This window comes from Cnephaeus nilssonii (assembly GCF_951640355.1).
Source record: "Cnephaeus nilssonii genome assembly, chromosome: 11".
In the NCBI taxonomy this organism is placed as follows: domain Eukaryota; kingdom Metazoa; phylum Chordata; class Mammalia; order Chiroptera; family Vespertilionidae; genus Cnephaeus; species Cnephaeus nilssonii.
This window is the reverse complement of record NC_137082.1, coordinates 78969883-78988562: the sequence shown is the minus strand read 5'-3', so window position 1 is coordinate 78988562 and position 18680 is coordinate 78969883. Positions and strand designations below refer to the sequence as shown.

The window sequence follows — 18680 nt, the reverse complement described above, 5'->3', positions numbered from 1 at the left end:
CCATGATTTGGGAAATACTGGTTTACAGTTTATACCCTGCCATAAAATCTTAAGCAGACCCTAAGAAAACATTCTAGGTGGCATAAGTAAGGAGGAAGGTAGCATGACTAGAGGCAGAAGGCTTCCAATGTATAGTGGGAGAAAAGGTAAGGGGTATGTTCTCTTAAAAATAAAAAAATGTTTTTTTTCCTGTATTTTAGTTCTTCTCCAAATGAAACACAGAAGATAAAAACAGTATTAACATAATCATAAAAAATTTCAGAAATATAATCTTGAGCCCATATCATAACTGAAATATCTGAACTGATTCAGGTAATGTGATTTCCAGAACTCATTCTCAAGTCTTTACAAAATAGCTTATTATCACTGGGCCTCAAAGTTCTCGCCCAAAGGTTCCTATTTATTGCAAATCTTAAGATTTTATGGAAAACACAATGGCAAAGTAAAAGAACATGAACTCTGGAGTCAACTCTACCATTTGCAAGTTATGCGCTTTGGGCAATTTACTTAACTTCTAGTAAGTCATTGATATCTAAATTCTGGATATGAGCATCTGCCTCAGTAGATTACTGTTAACAAGGCAATCTATGTAGACTACCTCACAGTGTCTGCTACAGAGGTGAGAGTTCTTAATTGTTATTATTGTTACTAGCTGATTTTAATTCAAGTAACATGTTCTTTATTTAGTATAACTACTAAAATATACAATCCTACCTAATAATAGACAAATATGCAAATTGACCATACCTTCGACATACCCACAAACCACGCCCACCATCCAATCAGAGTGAGTATGCAAATTAACCCAACCAAGATGGCTACAGCCACAGAGAGCAAGGTTTCCTAGGTAACAGAGGAAGCCAAGCTTTCCGCCTGCCCTTGCCAGGCCTAAGCCTCCACTCAAGCTACAAAGTTTCAATTATAGAAGGTAAACAAATTCAAACAGAAATGGCGGCAGAATGGAACTTGAGAGAGCAGGCCAGGATTGCTCCCGGTAAAAGGGGAAGCAAAGCTTTCCACACACCCTGGCTGGGCCCACCCGCTTAAGGCTACAAAGTTTCAATTATAACCCCAACACAAATGGCTGCCGGCCGCGGAGGGAGCCCCAGGCTTGGCTCCGCTCCAGGCTACAAAGTTTCAATTGTAGAAGGAAAATAACTTCCAGATACCAGGGCCTCCACTTGGGTTGCCAGGGGGCGTGGCCGGCCTGCAAACCACCACAGCCCCCTCGCTCAGGCCGCCCCACACCCTAAGGGAACCCCACCCTGATCTGGGACACCCTTCAGGGCAAACCAGCTGGCCCCCACCCCTGTACCAGGCCTCTATCCTATCTAATAAAAGAGTAATATGCAGACTGATCATCACTGCAACACACAATATAGCTGCCCCCATGTGGTCAAAGATCCTGCCCCCATGTGGACACAAGATAGCCACCACAAGATGGCCAGCAGGAGAGGGCAGTTGGGAGGCACCCGGCCTGCAAGGGAGGGCAGTTGAAAGGGACCAAGCCTGCAAGGGAGGGCAGTTGGCGGTGATCAACCCTGCAGGAGAGGGCAGTTAGGAGTGACCAGGCCGGCAGAGGAGGGAAGTTGGGGGCAAACAGGCTGGCAGCAGAGTGGTTAGGGGGTGATCAGGCTGGCAGGCAAAAGCGGTTAGGGGCAATCAGGAAGGCAGGCAGGCAAGCAGTTGGGAGCCAGCAGTCCTGTACTGTGAGAGGGCAGTCAGACATCCCTCGAGGGGTCCCAGATTGGAGAGGGTACAGGTTGGGCTGAGGGACAACCTCCCTCCATGCACGAATTTCGTGCACCGGGCCTCTAGTTTTACAATAAAATACTTGAGCCCACTAACATGCCCTGTCATTTATTTGCATGAACAGTAAATAGCATCTAATACTTACTGAGCATTGTGTGTCAGACACTTTTCTAAATGCTTTATTTGTATTAACTCATCCAATGTTTCAACAACTCTTAAAGATCAGTTACTATTGCTATATCCCTGCTTTTAAGATGAGAAACTGGGGCCACACAGAATATGCAACTTACACAATGTACACACTAGTAAGTGACAGAGTCAAGATTTTAACTTAGGTAGTTTGACTCCATAGCCTGCAAAAACTGTGAGTGCACTTGCCATATTCATTGGTAAAACTTCAAACTTATTACCAACTAGGATTTTCTACACGCAGGGAAAATGGAAAGAAGACAGTTAGAAAAGGAGAGAAACTCTCCAATGTGGAAACCAGTCCTCCCTGGATAACCATACCTATCTATTTCTGCAGAATTTATTCCAGAATTTGATGTACTTTCTGACACTGAACCCTGACCATCCTTCTTGGTAGGTTCTAATCCATTCTTTATATCATCAAAATTTTCATATTTGAGAGCCTGGACCAGCTGTAATAGGTACATCAATAAATCCTGGAAAATAAAGAAATGAGATAATATTAAAAAAAACAAATGCAGTATGGTTATAGACATAACTTATTCCTAAATATTATGCTAACAATTCACTTTTTCTACTCCTTATCAGCTGTGTTTCCTTTGTCAGATCACTAGGATACCTAACCTTGTGGTGTTTCACTGGGTCTTCATCTATAGACGGACAGATCATACAAGCCTTAGGAATGAGGTCTGAGGATTAAATCAATTAATAGAAGAAAGTCACAGAATAGTGCCTGGCACAGAGTAAGTGGCCAGTAAATGCCTTGTTTAAAGTAGTATCCAAAAAGAAAAGCAAACACCAAAAACAAACAAATTTGCCCCACATAATTTTTTCTCATAACTATCAAGTGACATAAGCAACTATTAGCACTCTTTTTTTGGAAAGGAAACTGAGGTGAGAATAATACAGAGTGTAGTGTTCCCAAAGACATATACACTGAGTGGCCGGATTATTATGATCTCTGAATGCATAATAATCCGGCCACTCAGTGTATATATACATATATATATGTTAGAGGCCTGGTGCATGAATTCGTGCATGGGTGGGGTCCGGCCAGCCTGGCCAAGGGGAGGGGACATGGGCGGTTGGCTGGCCTGCCTGCTGGTTGAACTCCTGGTCGAGGGGACAATTTGCATATCAGCCTTTTATTATATAGGATATACACTGAGTGGCCAGATTATTATGCATTCAGAGATCATAATAATCTGGCCACTCAGTGCATATAGGTATATAGAGTCAGAGAAAAGACAAAATTCAGATCTTAATATACTAGTACAGTGGTCGGAAAACTCGTTAGTCAACAGAGCCAAATATCAACAGTACAACGATTGAAATTTCTTTTGAGAGCCAAATTTTTTAAACTTAAACTTCTTCTAACGCCACTTCTTCAAAATAGACTCGCCCAGGCCATGGTATTTTGTGGAAGAGCCACACTCAAGGGGCCAAAGAGCCGCATGTGGCTTGTGAGCCGCAGTTTGCAGACCACGGTACTAGTACATCTAATGAATTAATAGTTTTTTTAGCTGAGTATATATAATTCAGTACTGAAGTAAGGTCAGAGAAAGGGAAACCATGAGCTAACTTAACCACCATAGTATTTATGCTATATTTTTGAAATTTCAAAAAAAACCCCACCCTAAAAATTAATCATTGAACCATAGTTTGCAGTTTAGAATGCATGTAATAATGTTTCTATTATTCTCTACCTCATAACAAAAATTATAAATGGTCTAGAAAGAGCTCAGTATCTTCATGAACACTGATAACTCCAGACACAAACACTTAGCCTCTATTGAGGGAACCAAAGCTAGACAATCAGAAATAATGATTTACAATTTTTCTATTTACATTATGAACTCACACTGAGAGATTGTGTTGACTACACCATAGAGACCTTTATCTAAACTCTATGATTCATGTCAAACATAAAGAATTAATGACTTGAGTGAAATTTCTAATGAATTTAAAAATAAGTATTTTGACATTTCAAATAAATATGTAATAATTTTTTTTACTTGCAATACAGTAAAGACAATTAGAAGGAGAAGATAATATGCCAAATCACAATGCTAAGAACTGCTCTTTAATAGGAGAGTGAATAACATCCTGTTCTGATAAAATTATGCAATATCTGAGATTTTCCTCAGGGAAGGTAGTGAATGGGAGGGAACAGGGAGGAGAGAGTAAGAGGTGTTATAGATGAAATAAGATTGGCTATGAGTTGGCATTTGTTAAAGATGGGTATTTTAAATGCGAGCACTTACTATTCTATTTATTTTAGTGTTTAAACTTTACAATAATTAAATACACACATATAAATATCGACCTTAATAAAGGCTGAGTTTTGCTTCTTGAAATTCAGATACCACTACAAATTCAAAATGATTTAATTGTGCTTAATAAAGATCTTTGATAATGTTCTATGGGATCAGCATTCCTAGATACATACTGAGGTTTGAGCAGTTATTCCATATCCCAAAAGCACTGCAGGCTGGCATAGACTATTAGATTATGTTTGAGAGCACATTCACCCTATAAAAATTCATAAGTAAAAAATATTGCTGGATTAGTCTACCTTATTAGGAATTATTAAAATTCAAGATGCAGCAATACTTTGTGTCAACACAGACTGTTCCTCCATCCCTTGGGGCCTGAGATATGAAAACAGCCAGCATCAAGTTTGCAGGCTTTGCTTTCCAGAGGATTCAAAACAACCTTCAGAAAGTCTATACATACACACAACTGTCAGCAATGGAAAGTTTAAAGGAGTTTGAAGGAGAATAAGATGACCATGCACCTCTGTTTTAGAGGCCCCAAGGGCTTTGCAAGGCTACAATTAAATGGGGCTTGTTGTATACTGACTAATAGAGGGGATCTGAATTATTCCCTAGCTGGTGCTGCATTAAACCATTTTTCATTAGAATTCCTCTTTCCAGACAGAGAGAAGCAAGCTCTGCTGCCAGGTGAGTGTCCTGGGAGAGATTGTCCTATCATGAAACAGATCAGGAAGTAAATTTTCATTTCACAGAGGAGTCCCTGGAGGAATATTTTAATTTTACTTCTGAAAACATACCCAGTATATCCTCTTCTCCCCTAAAAAAATCTCCCTACCCCTCCTTTCTCTAACACACACACACACACACACACACACTTACTCAGAGCCTAGGATCAGGCTCTAGTTTAACATGTACCCAAAGAGGAATAATGAATACTGATGTACCTCATCATCTGCCTGGCGCAGCCGGGCCACAGCGTAGCGCCTCACTGTGGGGTTGGTGTAATGGGAGGACAGTAGCTCCAGGGAATCCTCCACGTCCATGGGCTTCCATTTCCCCAGCAGTTCCAATGCCTGCTTGGCCTCCTGAGGTAGATCCCAATTAACACATTTCAAGAATTTTGTCAAAGCCTAAAATCAGAAAAGATGTTTAAATTAGAACCAGCAGCCTATGACCTGGGGCAGGGAAGGTCAAGGGTTATGAAGCAGGTTCCCCTTGGTCCTGATGGAAGAGTGGCAGAGTCAGTGACAGACTCCTGTGAACACTGAACAGTCATAGATTTCACCCTAGAAACACAATGCAGGGCAGGAAAATACAAAAGCATGTTCCCTCTAACTTCACAGATCAAACTACTTTCAGAGCACTATGAATTTTTTCAGTTTTCTTCTACTTTTCTTCACTATGTTTTGTTATTTTATTTTTAATTGTGTGTGTGTGTGTGTGTGTGTATAATTGATTTTTAGAGAGAGAGAGGAAGGGAGAATGATAGAGAGATAGAAACGTTTATGAGAGAGGAAGTCATTGATTGGCTGCCTCCTGCACAGCCCCCACTGGGGATTGAACCACAACCCAGGCATATGCCCTGACCAAGAATCGGACTGGAGACCTTTTGGTTCCTGGGTCAATGCTCAAGCACTGAGTCACACCAGCCGGGCATGCTTTGTTATTTTAAAACACTAGAGGCCTCAAGACAAAGTTGAGGCATGTCTCATGAACTCTCAAATGCTTCTGTGATGACCTGACCATTTTACAACATTTACATGTGACATAAAATAGACAATGAATGAGAAATTCTGAAGCCAAAGAAGGGTAGACTCCTCACCACTAACTCACCTTGAACATTTCTCTAGAGTCATTGGGTTTCTTAGATACTCATATACATAAGGATTCAAATAAATGATTATGTTATATATCTCTTCACAGACACAAACACTCCACAGAAACAAGTATAAAAATAGATAAACACAGAAGCAGTAGCAAATATTCTATGATTCAGCTGTTTTTAGTAGCTTTCTGAAACCTCACTACTTTAGATCGGTAGCATACTGAAGTTTTCACCAGACTGTCAGGTTAAGTAAATTACCTTGGAGCATGTCACTCATGGTTGCATACATAATAGATGCTCTTTAAAGAAAGGTGCTTACCTGTCAAAAATTCAACTTTCCACGAAGTTTTTGGCAACTTTCAGCCCTTCCTTCAGTAGCTGCCTCAATTCTACTACCTTCATTTAAATGATGCTCTTCTAACTGCCAAATACTTTTGAGGGCTTTCTTATTTCTGCAACTGGAGTCTGCATTCCCCAAGGATAGCTATCTATTTCTCCTGCACCTCCTGCACACAGTTTAGTACAGTGTTTCCTCTTCCAACAAGAACACACACTGCCCTAGGAACCATCCATGCAATTATTTTTCACTTCTCAAATGTATGTCTAGGTTGAATGTGGAAACAAAGCAATACTTCTTAAATAACTACTGCAAAAGGTTTTCCATTTCATCTTACATCAGCAACCTTAATAGAAACATGCGGCTATGTGCTTATTATAAGCAAATCTTGCAGCATGCCTATATACTCAACTCAATAACTGAAACAGTCTAACTCCCACATTTTCAGATTTGTAGACTTATTAGTAAGATTTATAGCATACACTACTGCCAAGATATATAAGGCACTGTACAAAGATTTTCTCAACTTTATAACGTTAAATGTTACAAATATAAACAAGGAGGTAGTAGAATGAAGGAAACAAGAAGAGAAATGATAAAGATAGAAAGCATAAGACTCTGAAGACAGCAATAATAATGATGATACTTCATCTTAAATTCTTAAAGATGCTTTATTGATCTCTGTAAAAGTACAGGATTCAAACGTAATGTGATCCCTGGAGTGCACACATAAGCTTGAGAACCAGTGTGTTTGGGGTCAAATCCCAACTCTTGGCTCCATCAATTATTAGCTGAGTCATTTGGAGCACATTATTTAACTTCTAAGTGACCTATTTCATTAGGTTGTAGTTAAAATTAAATAAGTTATTGAATAAAAATGTTTAGGACAATAGCTAATACATAATAAATACTTGATAAATGTTAATATTTTATTATCCAATATTTTAATCCATTTCTGATGTTGAGTCAAACATCAAATGTTAACATTATCACACTTATTACTATGTTTTATATTAATAGCAATAAATATTTTTGTTAAACTCCCTTTGATCTTAGAATCACCTCACTGGTACTGCCTATTCTTACAATCATAAGCACAATCACTTTATAGCTGAAAATACAATACTTATCATATATATTTCTAATTTTAACTCCTACCAACTCAGTTATTGGAAATTTCTACTTTGTTGCTAAAGGAAAACCTATTCCTCTACTCAAGACAATCCTGATACCAAACATGTGAGTTTTTTATACCATTCAACTCCCTTATTTTCTGAGGACACCAACTGGGCATTCTACAACTTAATTCAATTGTGACATTAACACCTGGGGCCAGTCTCACATGATTAATTCCCATTTCAGACGCCAACTTTGGATCCCCAGGTTGCCCAGATTTCTGAATACGTTCCTCCAGTTCAATAATTTGCCTAACTGGCTCACAGAACTCAGAGAAATACTTTACTTACTACTGCTGGTATATTATAAAGGATACAAATGAATAACCAGATGAAGAGGTACATTGGGCAAGGTCCGGAGGAGTCCCAAGCTCAAGAGCTCCTGTCCCCATATAGTCTCTGGTGCCACTCTCCTGTTCACCAACCCAGAAGCTCTATAATCCCATCACTATAGGTGCTTATGAAGGTTCCATTACATAGGCATGATTTATTAAATCACTGGCCCCTCTCAATCCCCAGGCCCTCTCCCAGAGATCAGGGGGCGGGGCTGAAAGTTCTAACCCTCTAATCACAAGGTTGGTTCCTCTGGCAACCAACCCCAGCCTCCAGGAGCCATCTCATTAGCATAAACTCAGGTGTAGTTGAAAAGCACTCATTATAAACATGTTTCCTCCTATCACTACCACTCAGGAATTCCTGGGTTTTAAAAATTATGCCAGGAACTAAAGACCAAATGTATATTCCTTGTTATATAGCAGTATCACAGTTGTTTTTCTAATAAATTCAATTCTAAACATTAAAAAATGAAAGTATCTCCTCACCCTGCTCATTCCACTGGCCACATTTCCTTTGTCCAGGCACTGAGGCCGAAGTCCTGGGAGCAGTCTCCAAGTCATTTTATACATTCTCTTCTTCACTGTCCTCCAACTTAGCTCTCAAAATCAGTACCCTGAGTCTTCTTTATGCCTTTTTTTCATTCTCAGCTCTGCTCCCATCTACCCTGGTTAGTCTTCCTTAAAACATCACTTGTTAAGACACATGCTTTCGTGGTTTCCTATTGCCAGTGAAATCCAAGTCCCAAGCACAGAACTGGAGGCTCATCACAAGCCGACTCCACCTTTCCTATTTCATAAGAGGCGTTGTCTCTAAGCCTAACACTGCCTTACTCATGCTTTTCATCCCCATGAAGACGATCACCAAATAAAAAATACCATGAAAGCATACTCAAATTTAAAGACCAGTCTTTGCTCTGTGAAACCTCCTTCATATCACAGCACACTGACCTTGCTCTACTCCACATTTCTGTTACAGTAATTACCTAAACGTTTGCTAAGAGAATAACCCTTGATCAATTACTATCACATACTTCTCCATTTTGATTATATTTAAACTAGAAGACCGGTGCACGAAATTCATGCACGTGTGTGTGTGTGTGTGTGTGTGTGTGTGTGTGTGTCCCCTCAGCCCGGCCTGCATCCTCTCACAATCCAGGACCCCTCGGGGGATGTCCGACTGTCTGATACCCACAGGGATCGGGACTAAATCGGCAGTCAGACATTCCTCTCGCAATCTGGGACCGCTGGCTCCTAATGGCTTGCCTGCCTGCTTGATGGCTGATCGTCCCTAACCACTCTGCCTGCCTGCCTGATCACCCCTAACCACTCTGCCTGCCTGCCTGATCGCCCCTAACCACTCGCCTGCTTGCCTGATCGCTCCTAACTGCTCGCCTGCCTGCCTGATCGCCCCTAACTGCTTGCCTGCCTGCCTGTTTGCCCCTAACTGCCTCTGCCTCGGCCCCTGTGGCTTTGTCCAGAAGGTCATTCGGCTGTCCAGTCTAATTAGCATATTACGCTTTTATTATTATAGAATTATAGATGTTCTTTCCCTGAAACAGTTTTAGTTTATATGAATACTAAGAAATGATATCGAAAGTATGCACTTTTTAATAATATTAGGCCAAGAGTTGATAACAAGTGCTTCTTGAACTGAATGAATTCCCACCAGGGTTTGCCACCAACTTCTTGTCAGGATGCAAAAATATGATTGTGTCCTGACAGTGCCAATGTCACTGTCTCAGTAGCTACCTTCAGAACATTCAGTGTATCACCATTACCTTTACCATACATGACTCTTCCTACTGCATTTCCCCCAAACATAACTGAAAGGTATTAAGTACACATAACAGTCATTTTTTTAAATTAACATTTTTATAAGAAGAAAGGATGTTTACCAGGAAAAAAGCTAGTTTTGAAAAGTTACAATATTCACATTTTGGGTTCCATTAAAATGAATCACTTCTTAAATGCTATGGACCACAGATTTTAAAATACTTCATAAATTTAACTGGTTTTGTTGGACAAGTTGCTATAAACTTTCTAAGTGCAACATCAAGTCTAGGCTAGATGGCTTTCATTGGCAGTACTGAAGACTGTGTTCCAGCAAGCCCTGAAGGTCACATAGACAAAAATAGGTAGAAAGACCAAATTTAACAACAAAAAATAAGTATAACTTTGTAAGAACAAACTTCCACCAATTTGTTTTCTGGGCACTGCTATCTCCTCCAGAAAATCGTTTTAGCCTCAGGGACCAAATGCCAAATAACCTAAAGCACTGTTCCTGGGAAATCGACCTTCTTTGTGTAGATAAATTAAGGGACAAGGGTACAGGAGTATCTGTTTCCTACAAAACCCATTTTAAATTATTACAAAGATACAAATGTGTCTGTGTGAATGTGTTCTCTGGTCACTTCAAGGCCAATATATTGAAAAGTGCTTCCCAAACATTGGAAAATATCGTCCACTTGGCCTAGTGATCATAAGAATCCTATAATATGTCCTGAGAATTGAAGTTTCATCACCCACTCTTCGAAAACTTAAAATCAACTGGTTAAATGAAACTTGTCATACACTTTATATCACTTGAGCATTTTATTTCTTTTGCACATATCTAGAAGTAATTGAATTTCAGTGGGAAGTGACTACTTTTTAAACAAACTATTTTTCTTGCGAGCCTTTCTATCTGAGGCAGTTCTGCTCTGTAAATCTATTCTATGCTTCTTGAGCCTATACATTCTAACAGTTTAATTCAATATCTTATTGTGTATTTTAGACAAGACTGCTGCATTCAAAATACAATTTCTGTGACCAACATTATTCTTCATTTAACAGAGTATCATATCCTAACTCAATTTATTTTTATAAAACACAAAATAAGAAACCTGTGATTCTATTGAGAAATATTTTCTTTCTTGTGGTGATGAAGAGAGTAACACTCAAAGCTAGAGTAATTTAAAAATTCTTCTCTCATTCTTGTTATGGATATAAAGAGAATGAAGATGACTCAACTACAAAGAATTTCCAAAGGCCTCAATAAAAGATAAAGATTCAAAGCTGAAGAGTTAAGATGAATTGCAGCTGGATTTTTATCTTTATTTTGAAATTAAGAAAATACAATTGTTTCGGAAAACAAGTTAAAGCAGTTAAAGACCATCTCATGAGATATAAAACATACTAGAGGTCCGGTGCACGAAATTTGTGCATGGGTAGGGTCCTTAGGCCTGGCTGGAGATCAGGGCTAATCAGGTTCCCCGCCTCCCGGCCTCCCCACCTCCTCCTTCCCTCACTCCCTCAGTGCCCTGCTGCTGCCACTGGTTGCCCGCCATGTTCCTCGCCACCCTCTGGTGGTCAGCGCACCTCATAGCAAGAGAGCGAACTCCCAAGGGGACAATTTGCATATTAGCCTTTTATTATATAGGAGGATTTATTCATTCTTACAGAATTATAGAACAGCTTTCTGACAGATATTAATTTTCCTTTTGTTTCTCTGTTCTGCCCCAATGCATTTCATCATTTCTGCTGAGGCATGTGCATGATGCTACAAACTAGAATCTCTACAATCCTCTATTTTGTCTTCACTGATGACTTTCTATTCTAACTCATAAATATGAGCACATCAAGAAGCAGCATTGAAAATCTTTGCGTTGCACAGGTTCCTTAATCTAAGATTCAAGTTTCCTCACCCGTCGAACAGTAATAATATCTAAATTGGCCCAGCCAGTGAGGCTCAGTGGTTGAGCATTGAACCCTGAACCAAGAGGTCATAGTTTGATTCCTGGTCAGGGCACATGCCCAGGTTTCAGACTTGATCCCCAGTAGGGGGCATGTAGGAGGCAGCTGATCAATGATTCTCTCTCATCACTGACATTTCTATTCCTCTCTTTCTCTCTCCCTGCCTCTCTGAAATCAATAAAAACATATTATCATTAATACTAATACCTAAATTGTGGGGTTGTTATGGGGCATAAAAGATACTTGAGTTAAAAGGCTGTTTAATAGATACTGGCTACTATTATCATATTTTAAGAGTCTTTGAACCAATGTTGTAAGAAATTGCAGACTATTTTAAGAAGTGGAAGAGACTTAAAGTTCACTGTCATTTAATCAATCATATTATATCTGAGGAAATTAAAGCTTAGGTAGGTGAAATAATCTGCCTGCAGTAAAAAGCTTATTAGTGGCAATACTGAGAGTCAAAACCAAGTCTGCAGGTGTAGGTCTAGTGCTGACTTCATCATAATTCCCTCTCCCCAGAGACTTTATCTGCTCCATGGCTTCATTATGGAAAGCAAATGTCTAGTTCTGACCCAGCCTCTATCCTGCACTCCAAGCTGGCTGTCACTCTACCAACTCAATTTATACATTTCAAATTACATTTCTCATACTCTCTCTAGCCATTAGTCTTCCAGAATTCTACAGTCCTTTAGTGACTTAAATATTTTGCTAGCCAATCCAGGCTCAAAGAAGTGAGAAGAAAAGAGGCAACTCAACATTTATTCTGTACCTACTATTTACCAGGTACTCGGACAGGTTATTCACCTGTATTATCTCACCTGCTAAGGAGCATTTCATCATTAAAAATGAGAAAACCAAGCTTCCAAAGTAAATTGCCTCATCTTATCTACTAAGTTGCAGCACCAGAAACCAAACTCATGCCTCTGACCTAACCCATTCAGTCGCTATCTACGCATCAACAAATGGGTACATGTGTCTTTGTGTGTCTACCTCTATAATTTTTTTAAAAAATTGATTATCACATATATTGTTCTGCAACGTTTTAATAAATTTGACAAGAACTCTGTATTTCCATGGCAAGTTATGCCTCACCTCGTTCATTAGCAACAAACATTGTAGATACATTTGATACATGAAAACATTCAAGAAACTTACTTTTTCTTGGTTAGTAAGATAATATCTAAACTTCCAAACAAGATCTTGTTCTTCATATGTGAGTTGCTTGGTTGGTGGATAACTCACAATAATCTACAACAAAGAAAAAAAAAAAGAACGACTTTTATCAAATATATTCTTCCTCTGTATTTCCATTTCATTTAAAATTTTTCATTTACTTAAATATTTCTATTATAGAACTACTGTGGAAGCATGGAGAATGTGCATGCAGCCAAGTAAGACTTAAATTTACTGTTCTTATCAGTCCAAAAAAGATATTACTAAAGGGGAGAAAAAGATGAAAAAAATCATACTCCATATAAAGTATATAACTACAGACCTAATTTAATGAAACCAAACCAAACCAAACAAAATAACGAAAGCCTCTCCCTTAAACAGGAAAAATCCAAACAACAAATCTTTCTCTTATCCAGTCAACATGCACAACCATGCCTGTGTGCACACCAAGGCCTCTCTTGGGCAATGCAGCTTAGGGCCGTAGGGCCAGTTGTAAGAGTGCTATTGTGTGAAAGTATATGCTATTTGTAGCTCTATCTCCAGGACGGATATATTTACTGAAAGCCCCAAAATAATAAAAAAAAACTACCGAAATTTGAAATTACTTTGGGTTCATTAACCTTCATAAAGTGAAGTGGTATCATATCAATTATAACCAACATATCCATGTAATTATTTTTATATTAATACTTTATAAATTCTTACGTTTAGTTGGTCTCTTGTGGCAGCATTAGGCTTGAGATCATGGTCAGAAGGTCCGCTTCTTAAACTCCGGGCAAGCTTGTGGTGTTTGCTCTCAACCAAGTTCTCCTATTAATTATTTTAAAATATTTATCATTGATGTAAACTTCACCAAAAGGAAGTTTCAATACCAGTTAGAAATAGAAAAGTTAATAGTTACTTAAGACCATTTTATAATACTATTTTATTTTGGTTACAACTTTAGTCTCCTATGTGTTTTAAAAATATATCGCCATTTTGAGCTAATAAAACTAAACATGCTTTATGCTACACTATTGCCCTAATAGATATGCACATGGCGCTCCAGCTTCTTAAAACATCTATCCCTATTCTCCAGGTATTCAAGGTTTTTATGTTCTCTCTCCATGCAAATACCACCTTCTAAGATCTTCCCTCGCAACCCAGACTAAAGCTTCCCCTCTTCCTATGAGCTACTAATACCTTGTGATACACTGTAGGACTATCACCTCAGCAGTTTTACTTCCAATAGTAGCTTGAGGGCAGAGACAGTGACTATAATAATTAAATGTACATATTTGGTGTTAACTATTTTACCTATGGCCAAAATCATGTTTCATTTTATTTTTAAAAATTGTGGTTAATCCTAACCTGAAGATATTTTTTCCATTGATTTTTAGAGAGTGTGGAAGTGAAGGAGGAAAAGTGAGACAGAGAGAAAGAAACATCAATGTGAGAGAGACACATGGATTGGTTGTCCCGCACGCATGCCCCAACGAGGGTCAGGAATGAACCTGCAACCCAGGTGTATGCCCTTGACCAGGAATTGAACCCAATACCCTTCAGTGTGCTGGCCAACACTCTAACCACTAAACCACACCCGCCAGGGCCAAAATCATGTTTTAAAACACTGTCTTGGTTAAGAGACTTTTTATTGCATTTATTTTGGCATGTGTAAATTATCTATTCATGTCCTTTTGCTAATTTTCAATTGGCTTTTGGTCCTTTGTTCTTCAGTATTTAAGACTTCTTTATGTATTAGATATCCACCCCTTTGTCTGAGATGTATGTCACAGTTTCTCCCAATTTATCAATAGTCTTTGTTTTGGTGTTTTTGCCATGCAGTCAATTTTTTAATATAGTCAAATTTATCAATCATTTCTTTTCCTGCCTCTGGGTTTTAAGTCATCATTACAAAGTTTTTCCCTACACTGAGAGTACAATACCAATAAAGTTTCATTTTTTAACATTTAAATCCCTGATTCATTTGAAGATTTTCCTTATGATCTGGGGGAGGAATGGGTTTAATTTAACCTTTTCCAAATGGCTAATCAGTTCCCCAGCACTATGCTTTAGTGATGACATGCCACTTTTACCATGTACTAATTTCCATATTTATTTGAATATATTTTTGTATTCGGTTCCACCAGTCTATCTGTACATATACAGTATATGTGCTAGTACCGTACTTGTAATTATAGTTTTACAGTCTGTTTTATTGTCTGATACCTGGTATACCAGCTAAGTGACACTCAAAGTTACTTTATTAAAATATATTTCTCTAGTAAGCAATGCTAGCTACAAACTGAACTGAGTTTTTTAGAGCACAGGGGCGTGAGAAGAGTAGTTTGCTTTTTTTAACTTTTCTTTTGTGATTGTTTCATTTAAAACTAAATTTTTTTTAACAGGGGCTCTAGTTCCTTTTTTAAAAAAATACATCATCCATAGTATTAAAGCTATAACTGCTGATGGGCATTTTCTTTAGAAAAGAACACACTAAATATACAGACATCTCATTGACCTGACATTTTGATAGGAGTTACACAAAAGTAATACCTATGATCCCAATATGACAAAACTTGTTTACTCTTGGCCATTTTGAAGGTACCCACAGAGTACATCTATTTGTGTGCTTCAAATATCCATAATGTGAAATATAATTTGATTTTATAATGAAAACTCAGGGTCAAATTTAGATATATTAACTCAATTTTATTACATTATGCATAGGCTCTGTGAAGGTATTTAGGGTGTTTGTTTCTAAAAGATTCCCCAGTGACCTTTCTTTTCGAATCTTTTATACTCTTTTTACCCCATCTCTTCCTCTGATGTTAGGTCATCAGCTACTACTTCCCGATTCAATGACCTATATTTACCTCATGTTTTCATTTTCCAATATGCTACCTTTAATCTACTTTGGTCTGACTAGGAAGGTAGCTAATCTAATGAGAAATTCATAAAATAAGAATAAAATGGTTCAAAGTGATGTAGATGCATTTTAAGTATGACTATCATATCTATTAAGCTGATAAAAGGATTTTTTTGGCTGGAACTTTCTAAATATAAAGTCATCTAATTAAAGTTCTGCTGCAAAAGAGGGATTTACTCTTTGTATCCATTAAAAAGAGATTTCAAAAATGCAATAGGGAGGTATCTCAAAATCATCCAAGACATCATGACTCAAATTGAATAGTTCTAAGAGCTACAATGATCCTCCATATTTTGCAACCAACCCAGTCTCCCTAAAAATTTCAATCATTGATGCTTTTACATCCTGGTATAAACCAATTCCCCTTCTGGATGATGACAATCTTTCAAATACAAGCATGTCTTGTTCTATTACGCTTCACTTTATTGAACTTCACAGATATTAAAGGGTTGCTGTTGTGTGTGTGTGTGTGTGTGTGTGTGTGTGTGTGTGTTGTGTGTTTACAAATTGAAGGTTTGTAGCAAACCTGAATCAAACAAGTCCATAGGCTCCATTTTCCAATGGCATTTGCCCACTTTGTATCTCTGTGTTACATTTGGTAATTCTTGCAATATTTCACATTTTCTCATTTTTATTATATTTGGGATCAGTGATCTCTGATGCTACTATTATAATTGTTTTGGGATACTACAAACTCACCCATATAAGACAGTAAACTTAATTGATAAATGTTGTATGTGTTCTGACTGCTCCACGGAGCAGCTGTTCCCTATCTCTCTCTCTTTCCTCAGGCCACCCTATTCCAACACATAAGATTGAAATCAGGTCAATTAGTAACCCTACAATGGCTTCTCTCACTTTAAATCAAAAGCTAGAAATGCTTACGCTTAGTGAGGAAGGCATGCTGAAAGCTAAAATGGGCCAAAAGCTAAGCATCTTGCACCAATTAGCTAAGTTGTGAATTCAAATAGAAAGTTCTTAAAAAATATTAAAAGGGGTCTACAGTGAACACACAAATGGCAAGAAAGTGAAAACAGCTTTACTGCTGATATGAAGAGTTTGTGGTCTGGACAGAAGATCAAACCAGCCACAACATTCCATTAAACCAAAGTCTAATCCAGAGCAAGACCCCAACTCTCTTCAATTTTATGAAGGCTGAAAGAAGTGAGAAAGCTGCAGAAGAAATGTTTAAAGCTAGCAGAGATCGGGAACAAAAAATTCCCGAAACTTGCTTTATTGGGATATCCGCTTACCCAGCTAACTGGCACGATATTTTGAATTTAATTAAAAAAGGTCCACCTCTTGTGTCTATAGACGCTATGGCATACAAATGGTTAATTGTGGTAACGTGGACCCAAACGGGCAGTACCTCCAAGGTGTGCCTGTACCTGTTTCCCCAAGTCCTCACTGCATGACTACATAATCTAAATAATATGGCTTCCCAACACTACACTATCCTGACCTTATTTTTATGTGTTAAGGTTTCTGATAAAAATTCCATCTGAACTTGATTCCAGATAGCTGAAGTGGATTTATAAATCACTTTTAGGTAACTGAGGTACTTATATACTTTTTAAAAAGAAGTGTATGATGTCCATCTAAGTCATAATCACTCTGGATTGGAGCATTTTCAAAAGAAATTGGATAATAACTTACCATAGACATCTGAGGGTCAGGAACTTTCACAATCTCAAAGCTTGTTAAAATTGGAGATGACTCATCACCATCCTGGATTACAATGTTGTAAATTTCCAAAATAAGAAGGTAAATAAAATTTAACCAAATGGTAAAAAACAATACATGATAATGTACACTTCAATGTACTTTAATTCTATTTAATGAACATCCTTCCTTTCAAAAATTAATCTTCTTTCAACTACATTTTAAAATATATTATATTTTTACCTTTTGTTGCTGATAAAATATTTCAAGAAAAATAAAATATTACAATAAAAATTTGTAATATAGTTTTTTTTAGAGATATGAGGTCTAGAAATCAGATGATTTTTGTTTTTTTTTAAAAACTCTGTTTATAATGACAGAACATGAAAAAGATGTTCAAATTGTCAAACTTAGAATAAGAAATCACAGAGCTAATTAAAATACGATATAATGGATGAGTTACTTCACTTGCAAAAACTACTAACTAGATATTGGCAACTTCAAATTATCACAATTGAGTTCCACTCAGAAGTAGAATTATAAGTGTGGGGTTAATGTTACTCAAATTTATACACAGCAAGAGACTCAGCAGCATGGCTTCTCAGAGGGATAGCTACTCAACACAATGCAAACCTGAATAACGAGAATCAGTCCATCAATTCTTAAGAAATAAAGCTATCTTATTTTGTTGGTATTATCATTTTTTGAAAAATGTTGGCTTTTATTTTGATCCAATTCAGGCAAGAAAGGTAATATCCTCTCTAATAAAATGGTAATATGCAAATTAACCATCACTCCGCTACATAACCCACACCCACCAGCCAAGCCACGCCCACCAGCCAATCAGGGCGAGTATGCAAATTAACCCCAATCCAAGATGGCTACAGCCACAGAGAGAAAGGTTTCCCAGGTAACAGAGCAAGCCAAGCTGTCCATAGCCGTTGCAGGCCTAAGCCTCCACTCAAGCTACAAAGTTTCAATTATAGAAGGTAAACAAATTCAAACAAATGGCGGCAGAATAGAGCTTGAGAGAGCAGGCCAGGGTTGCTGGCGGCAACAGGGGAAGCAAAGCTTTCCGCACACCCTGGCCGGGCTCACCCGCTTAAGGCTACAAAGTTTCAATTGTAGAAGGTGAATTAACTGCCACAGAAATGGCTGCCGGAGCCCCAGGCTTGGCTCTGCTCCAGGCTACAAAGTTTCAATTGTAGAAGGAAAATAAATTCCAGATAACAGGGCCTCCCCTTGGGTTGCCAGGGGGCATGGTCGGCCTGCAAACCACCACAGGCCCCTCGCTCAGGCCGCCCCACACCCCA

General features: G+C 38.2%; 1 protein-coding gene across 1 annotated transcript in view; it reads right to left on the bottom strand.

The window, feature by feature from the left end:
- The window catches only part of PIK3C3 (phosphatidylinositol 3-kinase catalytic subunit type 3), a 79008-nt gene that overhangs the window by 34753 nt on the left and 25575 nt on the right, over positions 1-18680 (bottom strand). Inside the window, exons 7-11 of the mRNA XM_079783958.1 lie at positions 17362-17433; positions 13503-13607; positions 12780-12872; positions 5162-5347; positions 2263-2417 (exon numbers count right to left, since the gene is read on the bottom strand). Coding sequence (XP_079640084.1) covers positions 2263-2417; positions 5162-5347; positions 12780-12872; positions 13503-13607; positions 17362-17433 — 611 coding nt within the window. The remainder of the gene's footprint in view (positions 1-2262; positions 2418-5161; positions 5348-12779; positions 12873-13502; positions 13608-17361; positions 17434-18680) is intronic.